Raw genomic sequence first — 19,752 nt, forward strand, 5'->3', positions numbered from 1 at the left:
TCTTGCTCCGTCACTTGCATTTTCATGTCACGTGCTGAGAAAAAAGGGATGTGATGGGGAAATAGTATGGAATTGATGGGAGACTGGAGATTTAAGGATGACTCTGATAGCTCATGCCTGTAATCCCAGCACTTCAGGAGGCCAAGGCAGGCTGATCATGCAGTCAAGAGATCGAGACCAGCCTGACCAACATGGTAAAACCCGTCTCTGCTAAAAATACAAAAATTAGCTGGGCGTTGTGGCACACACCTGAGGCAGGAGAATTGCTTGAACCCAGGAGGTGGAGATTGCAGTGAGCCAGGATTGCACCACTGCACTCTAGCCTGGGCGACAGAGCAAAACTCTCTCTCAAAAAAAAAGAAAAAAAAAAAAAAGAATGACTCTGAGTATAATGGGGATGGGAACTTAAGCAGGAACATTTAATAGTTATCATTATTCATTTTTGAAAGTTTACCTGAACAATAAATATAATCCTTTCTGTATAGCAATAGAAATAAATGAGGCAGAAAGTTAGATTAATTCATGGTTCGGGTTTTGCTCTTTATTTGGCAACAGGATGACAATGGGAGAAGTAGGATAAGATAAGCGGCCTGCATGTTTGTAGTTAACATAGAAATATATCTGTGTGTGTTGGGAAGTAGTATATTATGAATTGTGATTAGTAGTAAAATTAATAATACAAATTTCAATGCCTGTGATTTATGTCAGAAGCCAAAGGTGCACTGATTGCAAGATACTATATTAGTTTGCTAGGCCTGCCATAATAAAACACCACAGACTGGGTGGCTTAAACAGAAATTTATTTTCTTGCAGTTCTGGAGGCCTAAAGGCTGAGATCAAGGTGTTGGCAAGTTTGATTTCCCCTGAGGCCTCTCTCCATGATGTGCAGATGGCTGTCTTTTCCCTGGGTCTTCACGTGGCTGTGTGCAAACATCTCTGTTGTCTCTGTATGTCTTAATCTCTCTTTACATCACCAGCCATACTGGATTAAGGAACCTCAGTGTCCTCATTTAACTTAATCACCTCTTTAAAGACCCTGTCTCCAAATACACTCACATTCGCAGGTACTAGAGGTTAGCGCTTCAACGTATGATCAGCATATTTGGGGCATCCCAGTTCAGTCCATAGCAGATATTTTTTGGTTTGTGCACTGCAGCTAGAGGATGAGCTACAAAAGTTATTTTTGAGTAGAGGGACTGGACTGAGGATTTGCTTTTCAGTTAAGTCCAGGGGTGGGTGGGGGTTTTGTGTTGTGCAACTCAGCTGTGGCCTTTTTTTGTAAACCCTCAAAAAGAGGTGCCTTAAGGGAAGAAGCAAATAGTGTCTGATACCAGGGATATAAATAGGTATTTATGCAGAGCATATTCTCCTAGGCTGCAGTAATAATCTCAGGTGGGTTCAGAAAGCATTGCTTTATTTGAGGCATGGCCCTCTGGTGGAGAGGGAAGTGGCTGTCTCTGCACATAAGGGAAAGAGTCTGGGGGAAGGGAGCCTTATTGATAACCGTCACAGGACAGCAGGCATACCAGAACATGAACAGATTTTCTTTCTTCCTTCCTTTTCCTCTTCTACTTCCTTCATCCCTCATTGGTTGGGGGAGAGAGTATGATGAGAGAGGAACAGAGATTAAAGGAATGGTAGAGGGAATTGGAAGCTGAGAATGGAGGCAGGCCTGTGTGAATCTCCTACCTTGGCAGGAACCCAGTTGCCTGATAACTGTCATTTTAAAGGAGGAGGTTATAGGAAGAGTTTGATGATATTCTCCATATCAAATCGTGGCTCAGACAAGGGAAGTCAAATCAAACAAAAGCCCTTTCCAACAGCATCTAAAAATTAAGAAATGATTTGAGAATTATTGGAATGATTTGAGGGATAATCTGTTATATTTTATATCACTTGTTAAGCAGTTCTATGATAAATACAGTGTATTAAGAAAATAAAAGAATATATTTATATTCCTGTTAAAATATCTTAAATATTTTAAGGGACAAGGAATTTAAAAGTGCAGACAAGAGTTATTTAAGTGATTACTATAAGGATTGAACAAGATAAGAAGAGAATGTGATCCTTTGGTATTAGGAAAGTCAATTTTAGAAGATCCCCAGATTGGTATTACCTTTTCTAGTCTGTCGAGTCTCCTTTTAAGAGATAAGACTTGCTCAGTGACGTGAAGTAGAAAGAGATAGACTTTGCCATCAGACAGATCTGGACTTTAATATTCCTTAGTTCTGTAACCGTGGAACAAAGTGTACAACCTGTTTGAATTTCAGCCTTTTTTCTTTTAGCATGAGAACATTAATAGCTACCTCCTGGATTTTTTTGAAATTAAATAAAATACGTGTATGGAAAGCATTTCTTATTTTGTTTGGCATCTAACCATTAACAAATGTTCGTTCCTGACCCTTCTCAAATTTAGCAAAATTAATCTGTAATATTGTACTAAATTTTAAAATTTTCATTTTGGATAAAAACTAGTGGCACCAATTTGCTCAATACGTGTTCTTCAGTGCTAATGTAAAAACCCTGCTTAGGGCTGGAAGTGGTAGCTTATAACTGTAATCCCAGGACTTTGGGAGGTCATGGTGGGAGGATCAGTTGAGACCAGTCTGTGCAGCTTAGCAAAACCCTGTCTCTACAAAAATGTAAAAAAAAAAAAAAATTAGCTATAGGCATAGTTGCTTGCCTCTTTAGTCCTAGTTACTGGGGAGGCTGAGGCATGAGGATCACTTGAGCCCAAGGAGTTTGAGGCGGTAGTGAGCCATGATTATGCCACTGCACTCCAGCCTGAGTAACAGAGCAAGACTATGTCTCTCTTTTTTTTTTTTTTTTTTCTTAAAAAAAAAAGACCCAGTCTGGGCGTGGTAGCTCATGCCTGTAATCCCAGAACTTTGGCAGGCAGAGACGGGTGAATCACCTGAGGTCAGGAGTTCCAAGACCATTCTGGCCCTATATGGTGAAACTTCATCTCTACTAAAAATACAAAAATTAGCTGGGTATGGCAGTGGGCACTTGTAATCCCAGCTACTCTGGGAGGCTGAGGCAGGAGAGTGACTTGAACCCAGGTGGCGGAGGTTGCAGTGAGTCAAGATTGTGCCACTGCACTCCAGCCTGGGCAACAGAGCCAGACTGTGTCAAAGAAAAGAAAAAAGAAAAACCTCAGACAAAATCCAAATTAGTGGAATTCTATGCAGAGTTTACTGTTGGTGGTATAAGTACACATACTTTACAAAGCTGAGGCATATAAATATATTTATTTTCAGTGTACAATTCATGTATTTGAAAGTAGATTTTTAGCAGAGTGGCCTGTGAAGCTAGTATGAAGTGATTTCACTTTAACATTTCAGTGATTGATTTGGTGAAGCTAAGTTGTTTAAAAAATTCATGTGGTACTCAAAGAAATAGTTATTAAGTGTTATTTTTAAAAATTGAGATGTTATATACCAAGTAATTAACCCTTTTAAATTGAACAATTCAGTTGTTTTTACTGTTTTCACAAGGTTATGTACTTATTACTGCCTAATTTCAGAATATTTTCATCATGCTCAAAAGAAACCTCCCACCCATTAGCAGTCATTCCCCATACCCCCTTCTCCTAATATCCGGGTTAGCCTCTGGTAACCACTAATCTACTTTTTGTCTCTATGGATTTGTCTATTCTGGATATCTCATATAAATTGAATCAAACCATATATGGTCTTTTGTGTCTGATTTCTTTGAGCATGTTTTCAGAGTTCAGCTATGTCATAGCATGTATCTGTATTTCATTCCTTTTTAATAACTGAATTATAGTCTGTTTTACGGATATACCATATTTTGTTATCTGTCATCAGTTGGTGGACTTTTGGGTTGTTTCCACTTTTGGGCCTTTGTGAATAGTACTGCTGTTATTATTTGCCTACAAGTCTTTGTGTGAATATATGCTTTCAGCTCTTTTGGGTGTATATAGTTAGCAGCAAAATTGCTGAATTGTATGTTAAACAATTTCTGAAAAAGCATTAAAAACCGAGAAACAAAGTTGAGACATGTGAGCTTCAAATTTATAATGAAACCTCTGTCATATCTGTTTGCCTTTATATATAGTTTTTGATGGAGAGTTGGACTGGATGTATATTGCTTAAATATTAAAGGAATAATTAAAAATAATCCGAAGCCTTTAACTAGGTTTCCCTGTTATATGTTCTAATAGGGGAACAAGAGAAAACAACAATTTACATAAAAGCAACCTACAGACTTCTCTCTTACTGGCAGCTGATTCTGTAAATAATTCTAATTGGATTTCATCCAAGGCAAAGACAGAAGGGGAAGGCATTGTTTGATGGAATATGGCAGTAGGCTGAAAATTTTCACCTTGGGGATTATTCACTGAAAATAGCGGATGTCCTCTTTATCAAGTTGAAACATAACTTGTTTAAACATCCTTTTACCTACATGTGACCAAAAATGCTTTTCAGTGTTTTGGGCCAGATGTCCTTGAACTTTCTCCACGTTATAGCATGAAACCTAATTTCTGTGGAGCAAAAATTACCACCTCATCTCTGAAGTAATTTTTATTAACACATTTCAGGGACAACTTATATGACTAGATATACTTGAAAATTAAATATCTGATGCCTACCCACATTTAATAGAGATTGACACCACATATAAATTTTGAGGTTCTTACTCCATGTTCTCTCTTTTCCCTATTAAAAAATAAATCAGGACCTCAAATTCTGTCCTTCATCAATTTGAACTCTAATCTTATTAGAAAGTATTATAAATTAAGTACAACTGGATCTAAATAATTGATTACCAAATTTTAAAATATTTTTGTTCGTTGAGGCACTTACAGTTTCATAGACCATGGTGAGGAGAAACCGGGAGAGATTATTAGAAGGAATTTATAGTAAACAGTTGAGTCTTTTCTACATATAACAGTTGCTGTCTTTGGGAGCGGGCCAAGGAGCAAAGTTGTCTGGGCATTATCCCCACCATTAGAGCTCTAGGGTGCAAAATAGGTGGTCAGACAGCTGTAATCTAAAACTGACTGAAACATTTAATTGAAGTACAAGTTTCATATAGTGGCAATGAAGAAACTAGTACTGCCTTGATTGGGGTGTATTTAAACTGTTGTTGTAGGTAGAGAAAGATGTGAGAGGGAAGGCATAGTCACAGAATGGTGTAGAATCATGGAAGTATATAGTGTGTTTGAAAGACTACAGAATAAGGTTAAAACATGGAGAAAAGCTGAACTGGGAATTTAGGGGGGAAAGATGTTGAGAAAAATGGATATGTTTTATATGGAGATGACTAAAGAAGACGATAAGGTGGGAAGGGCGTGAGCTTTTGAATTATAGAAACTTTCACCATTTACTGTGTGACTTGGCTGAATTTCTTAACTTCTCTGTGCCTCGGTTTATTTATTAAGGATAGTAATACAGGGGCCAGGCGTGGTGGCTCATGCCTGTAATCCCAGCACTTTGGGAGGCCGAGGCGGGTGGATCACGAGGTCAAGAGATCGAGACCATCCTGGTCAACATGGTGAAACCCTGTCTCTACTAAAAATACAAAAAAATTAGCTGGGCATGGTGGTGTATGCCTGTAATCCCAGCTACTGAGGAGGCTGAGGCAGGAGAATTGCCTGAACCCAGGAGGCGGAGGTTGCGGTGAGCCGAGATTGCGCCATTGCACTCCAGCCTGGGTAACAAGAGCAAAACTCCGTCTCAAAAAAAAAAAAGATAGTAATACAGTAATACAGTCTATAAGATTATATTGAGCATTAAAAAGATGGATGTAAATTTCCAGATCCATACATGGTACAAGTAGTAGACATTCAAGACCTAGTAAACTATTACTTTTAAAAAGTTCTGTTGAGGGCTTCTGGGTGATACCCCTAAATAATTGAAAGGAGGGACTTACAGGTTTGAATAGTCATGTTTACAGCAGCATTATTCACAAAAGCCAAAAGGTGGAAGTGACTCAGTTGTCTATCTACAGATGAGTAAATAAACAAAATCTGGTATATGCATACAATAGAATATTATGCAGCCTTAAACAGGGAGGAAATTCGGACATATGTTACAACATGGATGAAGCTTGAAGACATTATGCAAAGTGAAATAAGCCAATCACAGAAGGGCAAATACCATATTTGTCACTTACATGAGGTACCTAGATTAGTCAAAATCATAGAGACAAGAAAGTAGAATGGTGGTTGCCAGAGGCTGAGGGGAGGAGGGATGGGGAGTTATATTTAGAAATGGTCTAGAATTTCATTTTGGTCTAGAATTTCATTTTGGAAAGATTAATAAAAGAATTCTGGAGATGAATGCTAATAATGGTTGTTCAACATTATTAATGTATTTAATACCACTAAACTGTATCCTTAAAAATGGCTGAGCTGATAAATATTATGTTTATTTTACCACAATAAAAAATCAGAAAAAATAAAATGAAACTGTGCTAATTTTTTAAAAAGTCAAATTCTGACCACTTCAGCTCTTTAAGCAAGGTAGCATAATTAATTTCGTTGGGAACAAATGTTGCTTACTGTATTGCGCTATTTGGCTTACAGATGAATGGAGAAAAAAGCGTATCTTAGAGTTTGCTCCTGCTCAAGGAAAGACTGAAGCTCCAGTTTTCCAAGGTCCTCTGTGATACTTAAGGATATTGTCCCAGGGTAGATGTTCGTTTGTTGAGTAGAGTCCTTAAGGAGTTTTTGGACATGCAAGAGTAGAAATGGAGCTAAGTTGAGGGTAGGAACCAAAGAGCCTTGCATAGTAAAAGATGAATAATTTTAAATTTCATAGTTCCACAATGGAAGAGGGGAAATAATTGAAAATAATAGGCTATCAAAAAGCTAAGTAGTATTTTTTAAACTACTCCTGATTCTGAATCAAAGTTATTGAACAAAGATGACAATTACAGCAGACAATTGTAAAATACCATGTGTTTGCCAATGGAAAAACAAAACTTTGTCCACCTTCATTAGTTGTAAAAAGTTGTTTCATCCATGCGTTAATTCAAAACATGGAAAATGGTTTTAATGAGTTTATTTTTAAAAATAATTTGTAATTCGTAAAATCAACTAGGTACAACTAAATTTCAGGCCTGGGCCTCGTTGTAAAAGTACTAGATGCCATGATCTCTGTGGTACTTTTCAAATTTAGAGTTTTTTGAACTATTCTTCCACTGAAATATGAAAAAAAAGTACCTTAATGAAACTAAACTATATGGCAGCCATACAGAAATGCTATTTGCTTCTGTAACAAGGTACTGCTGAATGATACAGAATATTGGTAGTATCTTATTGCTGAAGTGTTTGTCACCTTATTAACAGCAACATATGAAATAATACTAAATTCAACAGATAGGATAAACAGCGTTACATTGGGCGGGGTGGAGAGAATAACAGCCCCCTTCCCATGTAATGCTGTTTATCCTATTTGTTGAATTTAATATTATTCAAGGCTCAGGAAAATACGTGTGTACTGCCTTCAACTGACACAGTCTTAGTTTTTTTTTTTTTTTTTTTTTTGAGACAGAGTTTCACTCTTGTTGCCCAGGTTGGAGTGTAATGGTGCCATCTTGGCTCACTGCAACCTCTGCCTCACAGATGCATGCAGTTTTCCTCCCCCAGCCTCCCGAATAGCTGGGATTACAGGCATGTGCCACCACTCAGCTAATTCTGTATTTTTAGTAGAGACGGAGTTTCTCCATGTTGGTCAGGCTGGTCTCGAACTCCTGACCTCAGGTGATCCACCCGCCTTGGCCTCCCAAAGTGCTGGAATTATAGGTGTGAGCCACCGTGCCCGGCCCCAGTCTTAGTTTTTATATTGTCTCCCTCCCTTCCTATTGCCATGTATAAGACAAGCACCTTGCCAGTTGTGTTTGATTCTGACATTTGAAGCAGCGCTATTTTTTTGCTCAACATGCATGCAGATAGATGTTTATGTACCCATCTTGGAAATGTAAACCTTTGTGAGTTATAACTTAACTAGAATCGTTTGAGGCTGATAATGTAAGTGGGGGTGAATTTAAGCTACATTAATGGTTTGGCCCTGTATTCTGAGAGCCATGGGAAGTTATTTGGGCTTTAAGCGGGAGTGATGTGGTCATAGTTACATGTTAAGAAGGCAAACAGTCTGCAGTGTGAGAATGGATGAGAAGAGGTCAAGAATAGATGGGAGGAGACCAAGAGGTGCTTAGAATTGGCAAAACAGAGAGAACCAGGTTTGGAAGGAAGATACTGAGTTCATTGTTCGAAGTGTTGATTTCGAGGTATCTTTGATAAGGATGTCAAATATTGGATTGGATATGTGTGCTTGTAGGCCAGAGATGTGAAGTTTAGGGACAGCAGAGTTACTTGAAACCAAGTGTAGATGAACTGGAGGAAACCTAGGACTAATGGAGGCAGAAATTTAAGAAGACATGACGAGAAAGGTAGAAAAATGGGAAATCAGGAGATGATGCTGTCAAAGGAATCAAAGGAAGACTTGTTTAAAGAGGGGAAGTGGCCCAAAATGCTGAATGCTGCTGAGATTAAGATGAAAAAAATGTCCATTAGTCTTATTTATTATGATAATCTTAACAAGAACTATTTTGGTGTAGAGGTGGGCCCAAGCTAGATTGAAGTAGGTTGAGAAGTGTGAGATGAAGTTATTGAGGAAATGTTGCAGCCAACTACATCAAGAAATTTAGCTTTGAGGCAGCGGAGGGAGATGGAGCAATAGTTGAGAGGAAGGATAGGATCCTTGGATAGGAGAGATGTGAGTGTGTTTCAGTATTTCTATAAGCATCCAGTATAGAACGTAAAGTGGGAACACCTAGTACATTGAAGGGAGAATTGATGTGAAGCTTCCAGCTGGTACTGAATCTTGATTCCTGAACCTAATACAGTAACTAACCACAGAAAATGGAATATCTTCTTTAGGTAATAGGGCTGAAGGAGAAGTAATACCATTATTTATTTTCCTAATTCCCTATCGTATTCATCAGGGTCCAAACAGGAAACAAATGGAAATTAGGTAGTAATTTGAACAACATACAAACTTATTAACTGTGTAGGGGATTGTAAGAGGAAAAGAGAACTCTCAAGAGTACTGGAATATCAGATAGAGTGAGCAGCCACTACCCCTAGGGTGGAGGCAGAGCACCCAAGGAAGAAAATTTGGCAGAACCCAACCCTCACCCTTCACAGGATGAGATCTAGACCTTGCTGGAGAGTGTGGGCATGGCCTATTGGATGGCAGAGACGTTTGCTGAGCTGTTGTGCTGATGGAACTCTCTAGGAAGCTAGGAAGCTGTCCATGGGGAAGTGCCATGCAATGGAATTTCCTGCCCAAGGAGGTGGCTTAATGGTAAGCCACTCTCTGGAGTACAAAAGAAGCTATCCCTAGGCAGGTGCTACATGCTGCTGGCCACCTTGAAGTGCTGGCTGCCCCACACTCAGGGGGCTGTGAAGAGAGGCACAGCAGAACCAGGCAGAGAGCTCTTTCCTTTACTGTTCTTTGAGCATGTAGCACCCTCTACCAACAAAACTTAATATATTGCCAGATGGCATCGAAGACATGTTTTAAGCGTCCACCTCCTTTATCTGAAATAATGGACAAAAATTGACAAGTGATAGATAACACCTATTACTGGTCTTTTAACTTAAAAAAAAATTTTTTTTTTTTTTTTTTTGCTGTAATGACTAACATCCTTGTACATAAATCTTTGTGCATATCTCCTTGTTTAGCTCATAAGAGGCTAACCACATTAGAGCATATTTAGAGATGTGATTATTGATCTTTAAGTTTTGCTGTTTGCTTTTGTGTGCATGAAGTATCTTTAGGAGGAAATAAGAAATAGAGATTTTCTTTAGGGAGGAGAACTGGGTGGTGTCACCTATTCATAAAACTAAAAATTCATAAAATTAAACGATGTCATCTGTTTTGTTAAACTTAACCTTGCTAGTGTTTAATTTCACAGAACATTACAGTTTATCAAACAAATCGTCCCTTCTGACCTACACTTGGACATCATTTGCAGCTCTGAATGAGTCAGGATATTTTCATTTAATTACGTTTCCTCGTAGTGCTATCAAAACCAGGGTCATCCATTTTCCTTGGTATCCTTGACCTTTGCCTGGCATTTGATGTGATGATCCTACAGCTGTTAGCCTCCCCAACACTGTTGCCACCAGACCAGATGTGTAGTATCAAGGGGGGGAGATTCGTGAGTAGCAGGACTCTGTCATAAAAAATGTTACAGAACTTAAATATTATGATCCTGTTATAATCAGAAATATATTCTCTTGCTATTTTTACAACAAAGCCTTAAAAAACGAAGTTTCTTAACCTAACAATAATTATAATTAAGAAATACTTTTGGCCGGGCGTGGTGGCTCATGCCTATAATACCATGGCTCATGCCTATAATACCAGCACTTGGAGAGGCCAAGGTGGGCAGATCACGAGGTCAAGTGATCAAGATCGTCCCGGGCAGCATGGTGAAACCCCATCTCTACTAAAAATACAAAAAATTAGCTGGACGTGGTGGTGGGTGCCTGTAGTCCCAGCTACTTGGGAGGCTGAGGCAGGAGAATTGCTTGAACCTGGGAGGCAGAGGTTGCAGTGAGCTGAGATCACGCCACTGTACTCCACACTGGGGATATAGCAAGACTCTGTCTCAAAAAAAAAAAAAAAGTATTTTTTTCCTGTACCACCTTTTAGATTAAGAAATAATAAAACAATATTGAAAATTTTGGCTATAGAATATAGTTGTTTTGAAACACTTGAAAAAGTATTTATAGTACTGTAGGCATGTAACAAAATTGCACTTTACTCTTTACATTTATATAAACATTTAAAGTATTTATAGTTACATTTTGAGCTTTACTAAAATTTGCTTTTCAATTCAAGCATTGTTTATGTGTTGTACAAAATTGTATAGCTTTTTTTTAAACTTAAAGTAATTTATAGATTCAATGTTATCCCCATCAAGCTACCAATAACCTTCTTCACAGAACTGGAAAAAAACACCTTAAACTTCATATAGAACCAAAAGAGAGCCTGCATAGCCAAGACAATCCTAAGCAAAAAGAACAGAGTTCGAGGCATCACGCTACCTGACTTCAAACTATACTACAAGACTACAGTAATCAAAACAGCATGGTACTGGTACCAAAACAGAGATACAGACCAATGGAACAGAATAGAGGCCTCGGAGGCAATACCACACATCTACAACCATCTGATCTTTGACAAACTAGACAAAAGCAATGGGGAAAGGATTCCCTGTTTAATAAATGATGTTGGGAAAACTGGCTAGCCATGTGCAGAAAGCAGAAGCTGGACTGCTTCCTGACACCTTACACTAAAATTAACTCCAGATGGATTAAAGACTTAAACATAAGATCTAGCACCATAAAAACCCTAGAAGAAAACCTAGGCAAAACCATTCAGGACATAGGCATAGGCAAGAACTTCATGACTGTAACACCAAAAGCATTGTCAACAAAAGCCAAAATAGACAAGTGGGACCTAATTAAACTCCAGAGCTTCTGTACAGCAAAAGAAATCATTAGAGTGAACCAGCAACCAACAGAATGGGAAAAATTTTTTGCACTCTACCCATCTGACAAAGGGCTAATATCCAAAATCTACAAAGAACTAAAACAGATTTACAAGAAAAAAACAAACCCATTCAAAACTAGGCAAAGGATATGAACATACACTTTTCAAAAGAAGACATATATGAGGCCAAGAAACATATGAAAAAATGCTCGTCATCACTGGTCATTAGAGAAATGCAAATCAAAACCACATGGAGATACCACCTCATGCCAGTTAGAATGGTGATCATTAAGAAATCTGGAGACAGATGCTGGAGAGGATTTGGAGACATAGGAACACTTTTACACTGTTGGTGGGAGTGTAAATTAGTTCAACCATTGTGGAAGACAGTGTGGTGATTCCTCAAGGACCTAGAAAAAGAAATTCCATTTGACCCAGCAATCCCATTACTGTATATATACCCAAAGGATTATTAATTGTTCTATTATAAAGACACATGCACATGTATGTTCATTGCAGCACTGTTTACGATAGCAAAGACCTGAAACCAACCCAAATGCCCATCGATGATAGACTGAACACAAAAAACAAGTTTGTGTTCTTTGTAGGGACATGGATGAATCTGGAAACCATCATTCTCAGCAAAGCAGAAAAGAGTTACCTAGTCTTAGATCCATTTTGAAATATGAAGAGATAAACAGTATTTTGACACTTTTACCTACATTACTTAAAGTGGTTTTGCCTATTAAAACTTTAAGAAAGATCCAAATGATTCTTAATTTTATGTCTCATTTATTTGAATCATTGTATTTTGCTGGTTAACAAAGCAAAAATTAATTTGTATAATTTTTATAAAAGCCTATCAAAATTTATATAATAGGTTTTTCTTAAATCCTTATTAAACTCTTAAAAAATTTTTTTCTGGACAGTTGAGGTGGGTAACGCCTGTAATCCCAGTTCTTTGGGAGGCTAAGGCAGGCAGATCACCTGAGGTCAGTTCAAGACCTGCCTGGCCAACATGACGAAATCTTGTTTCTACTAAAAATACAAAAACTAGCCAGGTGTAGTGGTGGGCCCCTGTAATCCCAGCTACTAGGGAGACTGATACAGAAGAATTGCTTGAACCCAGGAGGTGGAGGTTACAGTGAGCTGAGATCATGCCATTGCACTCCAGCCTGGGCAACAACAGCAGAACTCTGTCTCAAAAAAAAGAAAGAAAATTCTAAAAATCTTTTGTTATTTCTCTGCAGGAAAAAGTAGAATTTTAAGACTAATGACAAATGATGTAGAAAAAAGAAACTGAATACATTTACATATGAGCTGTCACAGGAATGTTTGCTATATGTTCAGTGCCAGTTCCCACCATCTGTCCCCAGGCCATTCTTGTGTTTTTGAGACGGAGTTTTGCTCTTGTTGCCCAGAATGGAGTGCTGTGGTGCAGTCTCGGCTCACTCCAGCCTTTGCCTCCCAGATTTAAGTGATTCTCCTACCTCAGCTTCCCTAGTACCGGGATTACAGGCACCCACTACCACGCCCGGCTAATTTTTGTATTTTTAGTAGAGATGGGGTTTCACTTTGTTGGCCAGGCAGATCTTGAACTCCTGACCTCAAGTGATCCACCCACCTCAGCCTCCCAAAGTGCTGGGATTATAAGCATGAGCTACCACGCCCGGCCCCCAGGCCTTCTTTCTATTCCAAGTATCTAGTCTAGTGCTAGCATTACAGTAGGCATCCATTAAGCTTGTTTTTGAGCTAGATCATGATCAGTTTGAAGTTTCTAAATATGACATTCTTATTAATTTAGTGCTTATTCTTAGTAATGTTCTTTGTCGTGTTTTTAGGACTACAGGAATATGTGGAAGCTGTCTCTTTTCAACACTTCATCAAGACACGATCATTAATCAGTATGGAAGAAATTAATAAACAGTTGATATTTACGACTGAAGACAGTGGGAAAGAAAATAAGACTGTGAGAACTTAAAATTTATTTCACATTTATTATATAATTTATATCACAGTGTGATGATTCTGGTAGATTTACTGGTTTATAATGCTAAGATTGAGATGGGAATGTTTTTTCTAAAGTGTAGTTCTGTAGATTCTCAACTAGGAAACGGTATTTTTAAATATTTCAGTTAGTGGATAGAACAAGAACAACTATGGGCATATTGAGAAAGTAATGCTCTTCACCTAAAGCATTTTGGAGTGACTATTGTAAATCCTCTTTTGGTTTTACTATTTTTTCACGTGCCCTTTATAAGCACTATCTTATTTAATTCTTTTATTAGCCTTATGTGGTAAGCATTATTACTCTCATTTTACAGAGAGAAAAACAGGCTTTTAAAGAGTTTAAGTAACTTACTAGAAGCCACACAACTAAAAAGTGTGGCAGAGCTAAGATTTGAAATTAGGTATTTTGAATCCAAGCTTGTGCCCTTGTCCACTCTGCCAGTGCTTCTCACAGTGTGCTACAGGGATCGCTCATATCAGGTACCTACCTCAAAGGGTTGTTTTAAAGGATTTGACTTAAAGGTTATTAATTTGGCAATATGTAGCACCTGACACGTAAGTGCTCAGTAGTTTGCTGTTATAGATTAGTTTTTATATAGTGAGAGCTGTTAATCATTTACTCAGTTCATAATGTTTGTATCTGAAATTGATGTAGTTTTTCTGAATTAAGGAAAAAAACTTTTGCAGTTTGACTTTTAAACAAATACTGTTTTTTTCCTTCTGGGTTTCAAGATATAACATTCAGGCAATAAGGTAAGCTATACTGACTGACGCTTTCTGAGATACCAGTACACTTAAAGATCAAATTAAATAATTTTAAAATTTTTATTTCTTTTTGTCTTTTTGAAATTATTTTTTAAAACACCAATTATTCAGGATAGGTAGGTAGGAGATGGAAGATGCTGTAGAAATTATATTTTCTTGAATATCAACTAAAATATTAATACAAATGAGACTAATTTGGCATGACAGGTATAACTTTAAGGAAGCCATGTATTTTCTTAACTTTTTAAACTATGTGAAGTTTATTAAGGAGGAAATTTATTTTGAGAAGTAAAATTTCTTCGTATTTTTTATTCCTCTAGTGTAGAATGAATTACACAAAGAAGAAAAGTAGGCATATTTGACCCTGCTTCTTACATAATATTGAGGAAGTTACTACACTTCCCTTTAAAGTTTTCTTTAATATCAAAAGGAAAATATTAGGGAAAAGGCCAGAAAATTTAGAATCAAAGTACTGTTTTCAGGACTTAGGTACTAGATTATTGTAAGATTATGGGGCTATAATATTCATATACACATTTCAAATTGTTAAGACTATCTTCATAAATAACTTTTAGTGCTAAAGATTCTTGGTGCTTGGTGCTGAAATTTCTGGGAATTTGATTGGAAAAGGTATTTTGCTCTGACTTGCCTGTTAGGAATATTGTCAAAAGTATTTAGTTTTTATTAAAAAAAATTCTTATTGTGAAGGATTTCAAACATGCAGAAAAATAGAATGGAAACACATAGTGCCACTAACTAGCTGTCATATTATCTGTGATGTTTCTTGGACCTCACTCCTTATGCTAAGTGATGAGGACGTTGCACCAGATGGTCTCTGAAGAGTCCAAACAATATATTAGGATTCATGTATTAGATACATAGCAAAGAGTGATCTTAATAAAACTATCTCCCTAGTCTCAGCTTATATTTATGTAACTTCCTTTAAACTTTACTCAAAAGAATTATCTCATTAGCTCCTCAAATGCACAATTCTTACTTGCACACCTTTGTACTTCTCACTTCCTAAAATGCCCTTTGATGTAATTGCAACTTTACTTACTCTTTTATACATGCAGTCTTTTAATAACAATTTAGTCATTGTCTCTACCAGAAAGAATTTAATAGGGGGAGATCAATGTGGAGAGAGACTTACATGATGATAGTAATCATGATAGCAGCTGGCATTTGTTGAATATTTACTTCATGTTGGGCATTATGCCAAGAACTTGGTAAATGTTATTTAATCCTTAAGATAAACCTCTGAGGTAGGTACTGTTATCCCATTTTACAGATGAGGAAACTGAGGTTTAGAGAGATGAAATAACTTGCCCAAGGGCATACATCTTATGAAGCAAGGTCCTGGAAGAGGTGGGAGGAGATGGGTCAAGGTCATTTGGAAGAGTTAACCTCAAACAAGAGGAGGGACAACTCATCATCTGAGACTGGAGGATAGAAGGTAAAGATGGGTGTGGATATAAATTTTTTTTTTTTTTTTTTTTTTGGTAGGGATAAAGGCAGTTGCAAGAGATTGTGCTAGGGTAAGCTGGCAAATGACCAGGTCAGTGAAATTGGGCAAGATTGTCTACTGAAAGTGAAGAGGTTTGAGACTGAGGAGAGTGGTGAAAGGTTTGAAACAGTGTTTGAAGAGGCTGGAGAGAGAACCATCTAATCATAAGTAAAAGGATTGGAGAGTAATTTGTAGCGGTACAAACTCTACAGTTGTGATTACCATTTAACTCAGTGACTGGTAGCCACCTGAAGCAGGGACTAATGAGTAGATTTTAGCATTGATTAAAGATTCTATTTTTGCTGGGTAGGTGCAAGTAGAAAATACAGCAGTCAAAGGGAATTGAGTATACAGTGAGAGAATAATAAATCATGATGGGCAGTGCTGAGTAGGGAAAGACAAGAGGCCAGAAAAAGACTAAACGACTTAGGAAAACATGAATGGATCGGAAACTTGGAGGGCTGTATGATTTTTCGTTTAAGTAAGTAATTGTTGTGCAATAAAGTCATTAAGCCTTAAGAATTTTTTATTGTGTACGTCAAGTGAAGTTGGAAATAGTTGGTTTCATAATGATATATTTCAAAAGTATCTTGAAGTCATCTGGTTTAATTCACTACCCAGGGCATGGATTCCTCCTATCACATCCCAAATGGTTATTAAGCAAAATAGATTTATTTCAGTTAGAAAAAATTATGACTAATTTGCTGTTGATTTTGTACTTCTATAATAAATGCAATACATGCTATATTAACTCTTTTTCATGGTGTACTTTCTTTGTGTGTGTATGTGTGTTTTTTGTTTTTTTACCAGCCTTCCTCTGACGCACAGGATAAGCAGTTTGGTACTTGGAGACTGAAAGTCACACCTGTCGATTACCTTTTGGGAGTGGCTGATTTAACTGGAGAATTGATGCGGATGTGTATTAACAGTGTGGGGAATGGGGACATTGACACCCCCTTTGAAGTGAGCCAGTTTTTACGTCAGGTTTATGATGGGTTTTCATTCATTGGCAACACTGGACCTTATGAGGTTTCTAAGAAACTGTATACCTTGAAACAAAGTTTGGCCAAAGTGGAGAATGCTTGTTATGCCTTGAAAGTCAGAGGGTCAGAAATTCCAAAACATATGTTGGCAGATGTATTTTCAGTTAAAACAGAAATGATTGATCAAGAAGAGGGCATTTCTTAGAATGACATTACTCTCATTCTTTTGAGAACTCCTAAGAGACCAATTTGTAAGGCTTATTTAGTATTTCATTTAACTTTATTGTGACTTTTACATAGAAACATATTCAGTTGTACTTGTTTTAAATTGTATACATGCTGTACATAAAATTAGCCAAATGAATCATTTCTTATATCTTAAGAAAGTTTGCATACAGATGTTTGCATATATGCCTTTTTGAATTTTTGCTGGTTAACCTTTATCATTTATCTTTTTAACGTGAACATCCTTCAGAGTGCACTTTTTGCCATAGCCCATTTTATTATTTACTTTGTCTGAAGTTTGGAGTGATAATTTTTAGTGGAAGCAATTTGTAATTTAAGTTGATTTTATTATATATAGAAAAGATTTTTTAGTTAAACTTGTGGACTTGAGCTTCCTGTTTAAATTTCTTGTTAATATTGTGCCAAGCCTCAAAAGTAGGCTTATTCCATGGAACAAGAATTAAAAATGAATAAGCTATCAATATATAATTTAAGTACAAGTTTAGCGTGGGCACAGTGGCTCATGCCTGTAATCCCAGCACTTTGGGAGACCAAAGTGGGCCGGTTCACATGATCAGGAGTTTGAGACCAGCCTGACCGATATGGTGAAACCCCGTCTCTACTGAAAATACAAAAATTAGCCAGGTGTGGTGTCATGCGCCTGTAATCCCACCTACTCAGGAGGCTGAGGCAGGAGAATTGCTTGAACCTGGGAGGCGGAGGTTGCAGTGAGCTGAGATTGTGCCACTGCATTCCAGTCTGGGCACAGAGCAGTACTGTATCTCAAAAAAAAAAAAAAGTACAAGTTTGTAAGGTATTATAGTAAAAATTCACATTTTGGCTGATTTTAGGTCATTTAAAATTTATATAAAACAACCTTCCGTAAAAATTGACAGATACCCGGATGTTCCTTTCTCCATTTTTTATCACAGAAGGTCTGATAGAGAATTGGAGCTAAATTATAATATTTTTGTTGGTAAAGTTAAGTTGAATTATATACTTGTACATACAATGGAAATGCTTTCAATGGTGATTATTAAGCAATTTTTGTTTTATATTAGGCATGTTTGGAGGCTTTCCTATTCTAGCATTTAAATTTAAATTTTATTAAAATTAAATAATTTAAATCTAGCATTTAAATTTAAATAATTTAAGTCTAGCATTTACATTTAAATAATTATAATGAAGTTTTGAAATACTAAGTTAATCCAGACCTTTAGTTGTCCCGTGGTGTTGATAAAGTTGCCAAAGAAAATGTATCATGTACAATTCAGCAATAAGACAGTTGTCAACACAGTTGAGAATAACAATGGTAATTGCTAGTAATATTTAGAATTTGGAATTTGCCTACTGAACTAGTTATAGATTACTTGTGATGTGAAACTGACTTGAGCATGACAACCAGACATTTCCAGTTGGTTTTGTAAGTTCTGAGAATCTAGATACTGGGTTTTATTTTTTGAAAGATTAGCTCTGTTTGTAAGGGCTGATTCCTTGAAAATGTGATTTTCCAAAAAAAAAAAAAAAAAACCGAGAGAAAATAAAACATGGACATGCCTAGTAAATTATATTTGTTTGTTTGTTTGTTTGTGTTAGTGAGGGTTTTTTGGTTTCTCAACCTGTAGTCAACTCACTACAGGTGAGTTGGTGCCATTGCTACTGAAATATCTCCACAGTTCATGTAATACTAACTGTGGATGTTATGCCAGGATGGTAGAGGATCTAAACATACTCCTAGTGTCTCACTTGTAAAATGCTTACTATGGTGGCATCATGTGTGGTAATGTTTTTCATCTTTAATAGAAATATTAAACCTATTAGAACATCTATTCTAAGATATACTGCTGAAAGTCCCATTACATACTACCAATTGAAGTTAAATTTATAATGTTAAAAGTACAATAATAGTGGATGGCTAAATGTTTTACAGATGGTTAAAATGGAAGTCTTTTGAATAAAATATTACACTATAGAAATTAAACTTATTGTTTGATCATATTGAGAAATAATGAAACTGTTGTAGAATTTTTGGTGAAAACAAGAAACCTAATATAGACTAGCTAAATAATGGGGATTTACTATTTCTTTAAAAAACCTAGAGGTGGGGGGTTTCTAATTTTGTTGACTCAGTTGCTCAATGATGTCCTCAGGGACCCAGAATTCTTCCTGCTGTCTGTCATTATGCTCTCCTCAAATCAACTCCATTATTGATTGCAGGTAGTTGCTGCATTTCCAGGCATTATTTAGCAGAAGAGGATAGAGACTTCCTTGTGCTTTTATGAGTGAGAAAACCTTTTCCATAAACTCTCAGGGAAGACATCTCTTAACATTTCATTGACCCAGATTGGGTAACATTTACATTGCTCTACACCAGGAAAGGAGTTTATAATATTAATACATCAGTGGATTTTTCCCAGGGGGGAAAGGCAAACATGATAAACTGATTCAGGGCTTTGCTATTAGAGAAGGGGACTTTGGGTAGGCAGTCAACTCACTACAGGTGAGTTGGTGCTGTTGCTACTGATACATCTTCATATTTCATGTCATACTAATATTGTGGGTGTTATGCCAACTCCAAGTGCCTCACTTTTAAAATGCTTACTATGATGGCATCATATGTAGGAATGTTTTTCATCTTTAATAGAAAAACTCGTTCTAGGTCATACGGTAAGTTGCTGACAAAATTCTGAAAGAATATTGGGTAATTTCTTTTATAATTTCTGGC

The 19,752-nt window shown here is 36.9% G+C and overlaps 1 protein-coding gene across 2 annotated transcripts in view; it reads left to right on the forward strand.

Moving 5' to 3' along the window:
- The window catches only part of TSNAX (translin associated factor X), a 39,957-nt gene extending 20,949 nt beyond the window's left edge, over nucleotides 1-19,008 (forward strand). The window contains exons 5-7 of one of the 2 annotated variants that reach the window (XR_002479654.2): nucleotides 13,379-13,506; nucleotides 15,604-15,768; nucleotides 16,630-16,718. Coding sequence is in view for 1 of the 2 variants with exons in the window: in XM_012459868.3 (XP_012315291.1) it covers nucleotides 13,379-13,506; nucleotides 16,630-17,007 (506 nt within the window). In the remaining variant the exon portion in view is untranslated. Of the gene's footprint in view, nucleotides 1-13,378; nucleotides 13,507-15,603; nucleotides 15,769-16,629 lie in introns of both variants that reach the window. The other variant, XM_012459868.3, reaches the window with a different exon arrangement.
- Nucleotides 19,009-19,752: the final 744 nt, after the last annotated feature.

This window comes from Aotus nancymaae, unplaced genomic scaffold (genome assembly GCF_030222135.1).
Source record: "Aotus nancymaae isolate 86718 unplaced genomic scaffold, 86718_ANA_hifiasm-v0.15.2.pri h1tg000032l_0, whole genome shotgun sequence".
Classification (NCBI taxonomy): Eukaryota; Metazoa; Chordata; class Mammalia; order Primates; family Aotidae; genus Aotus; species Aotus nancymaae.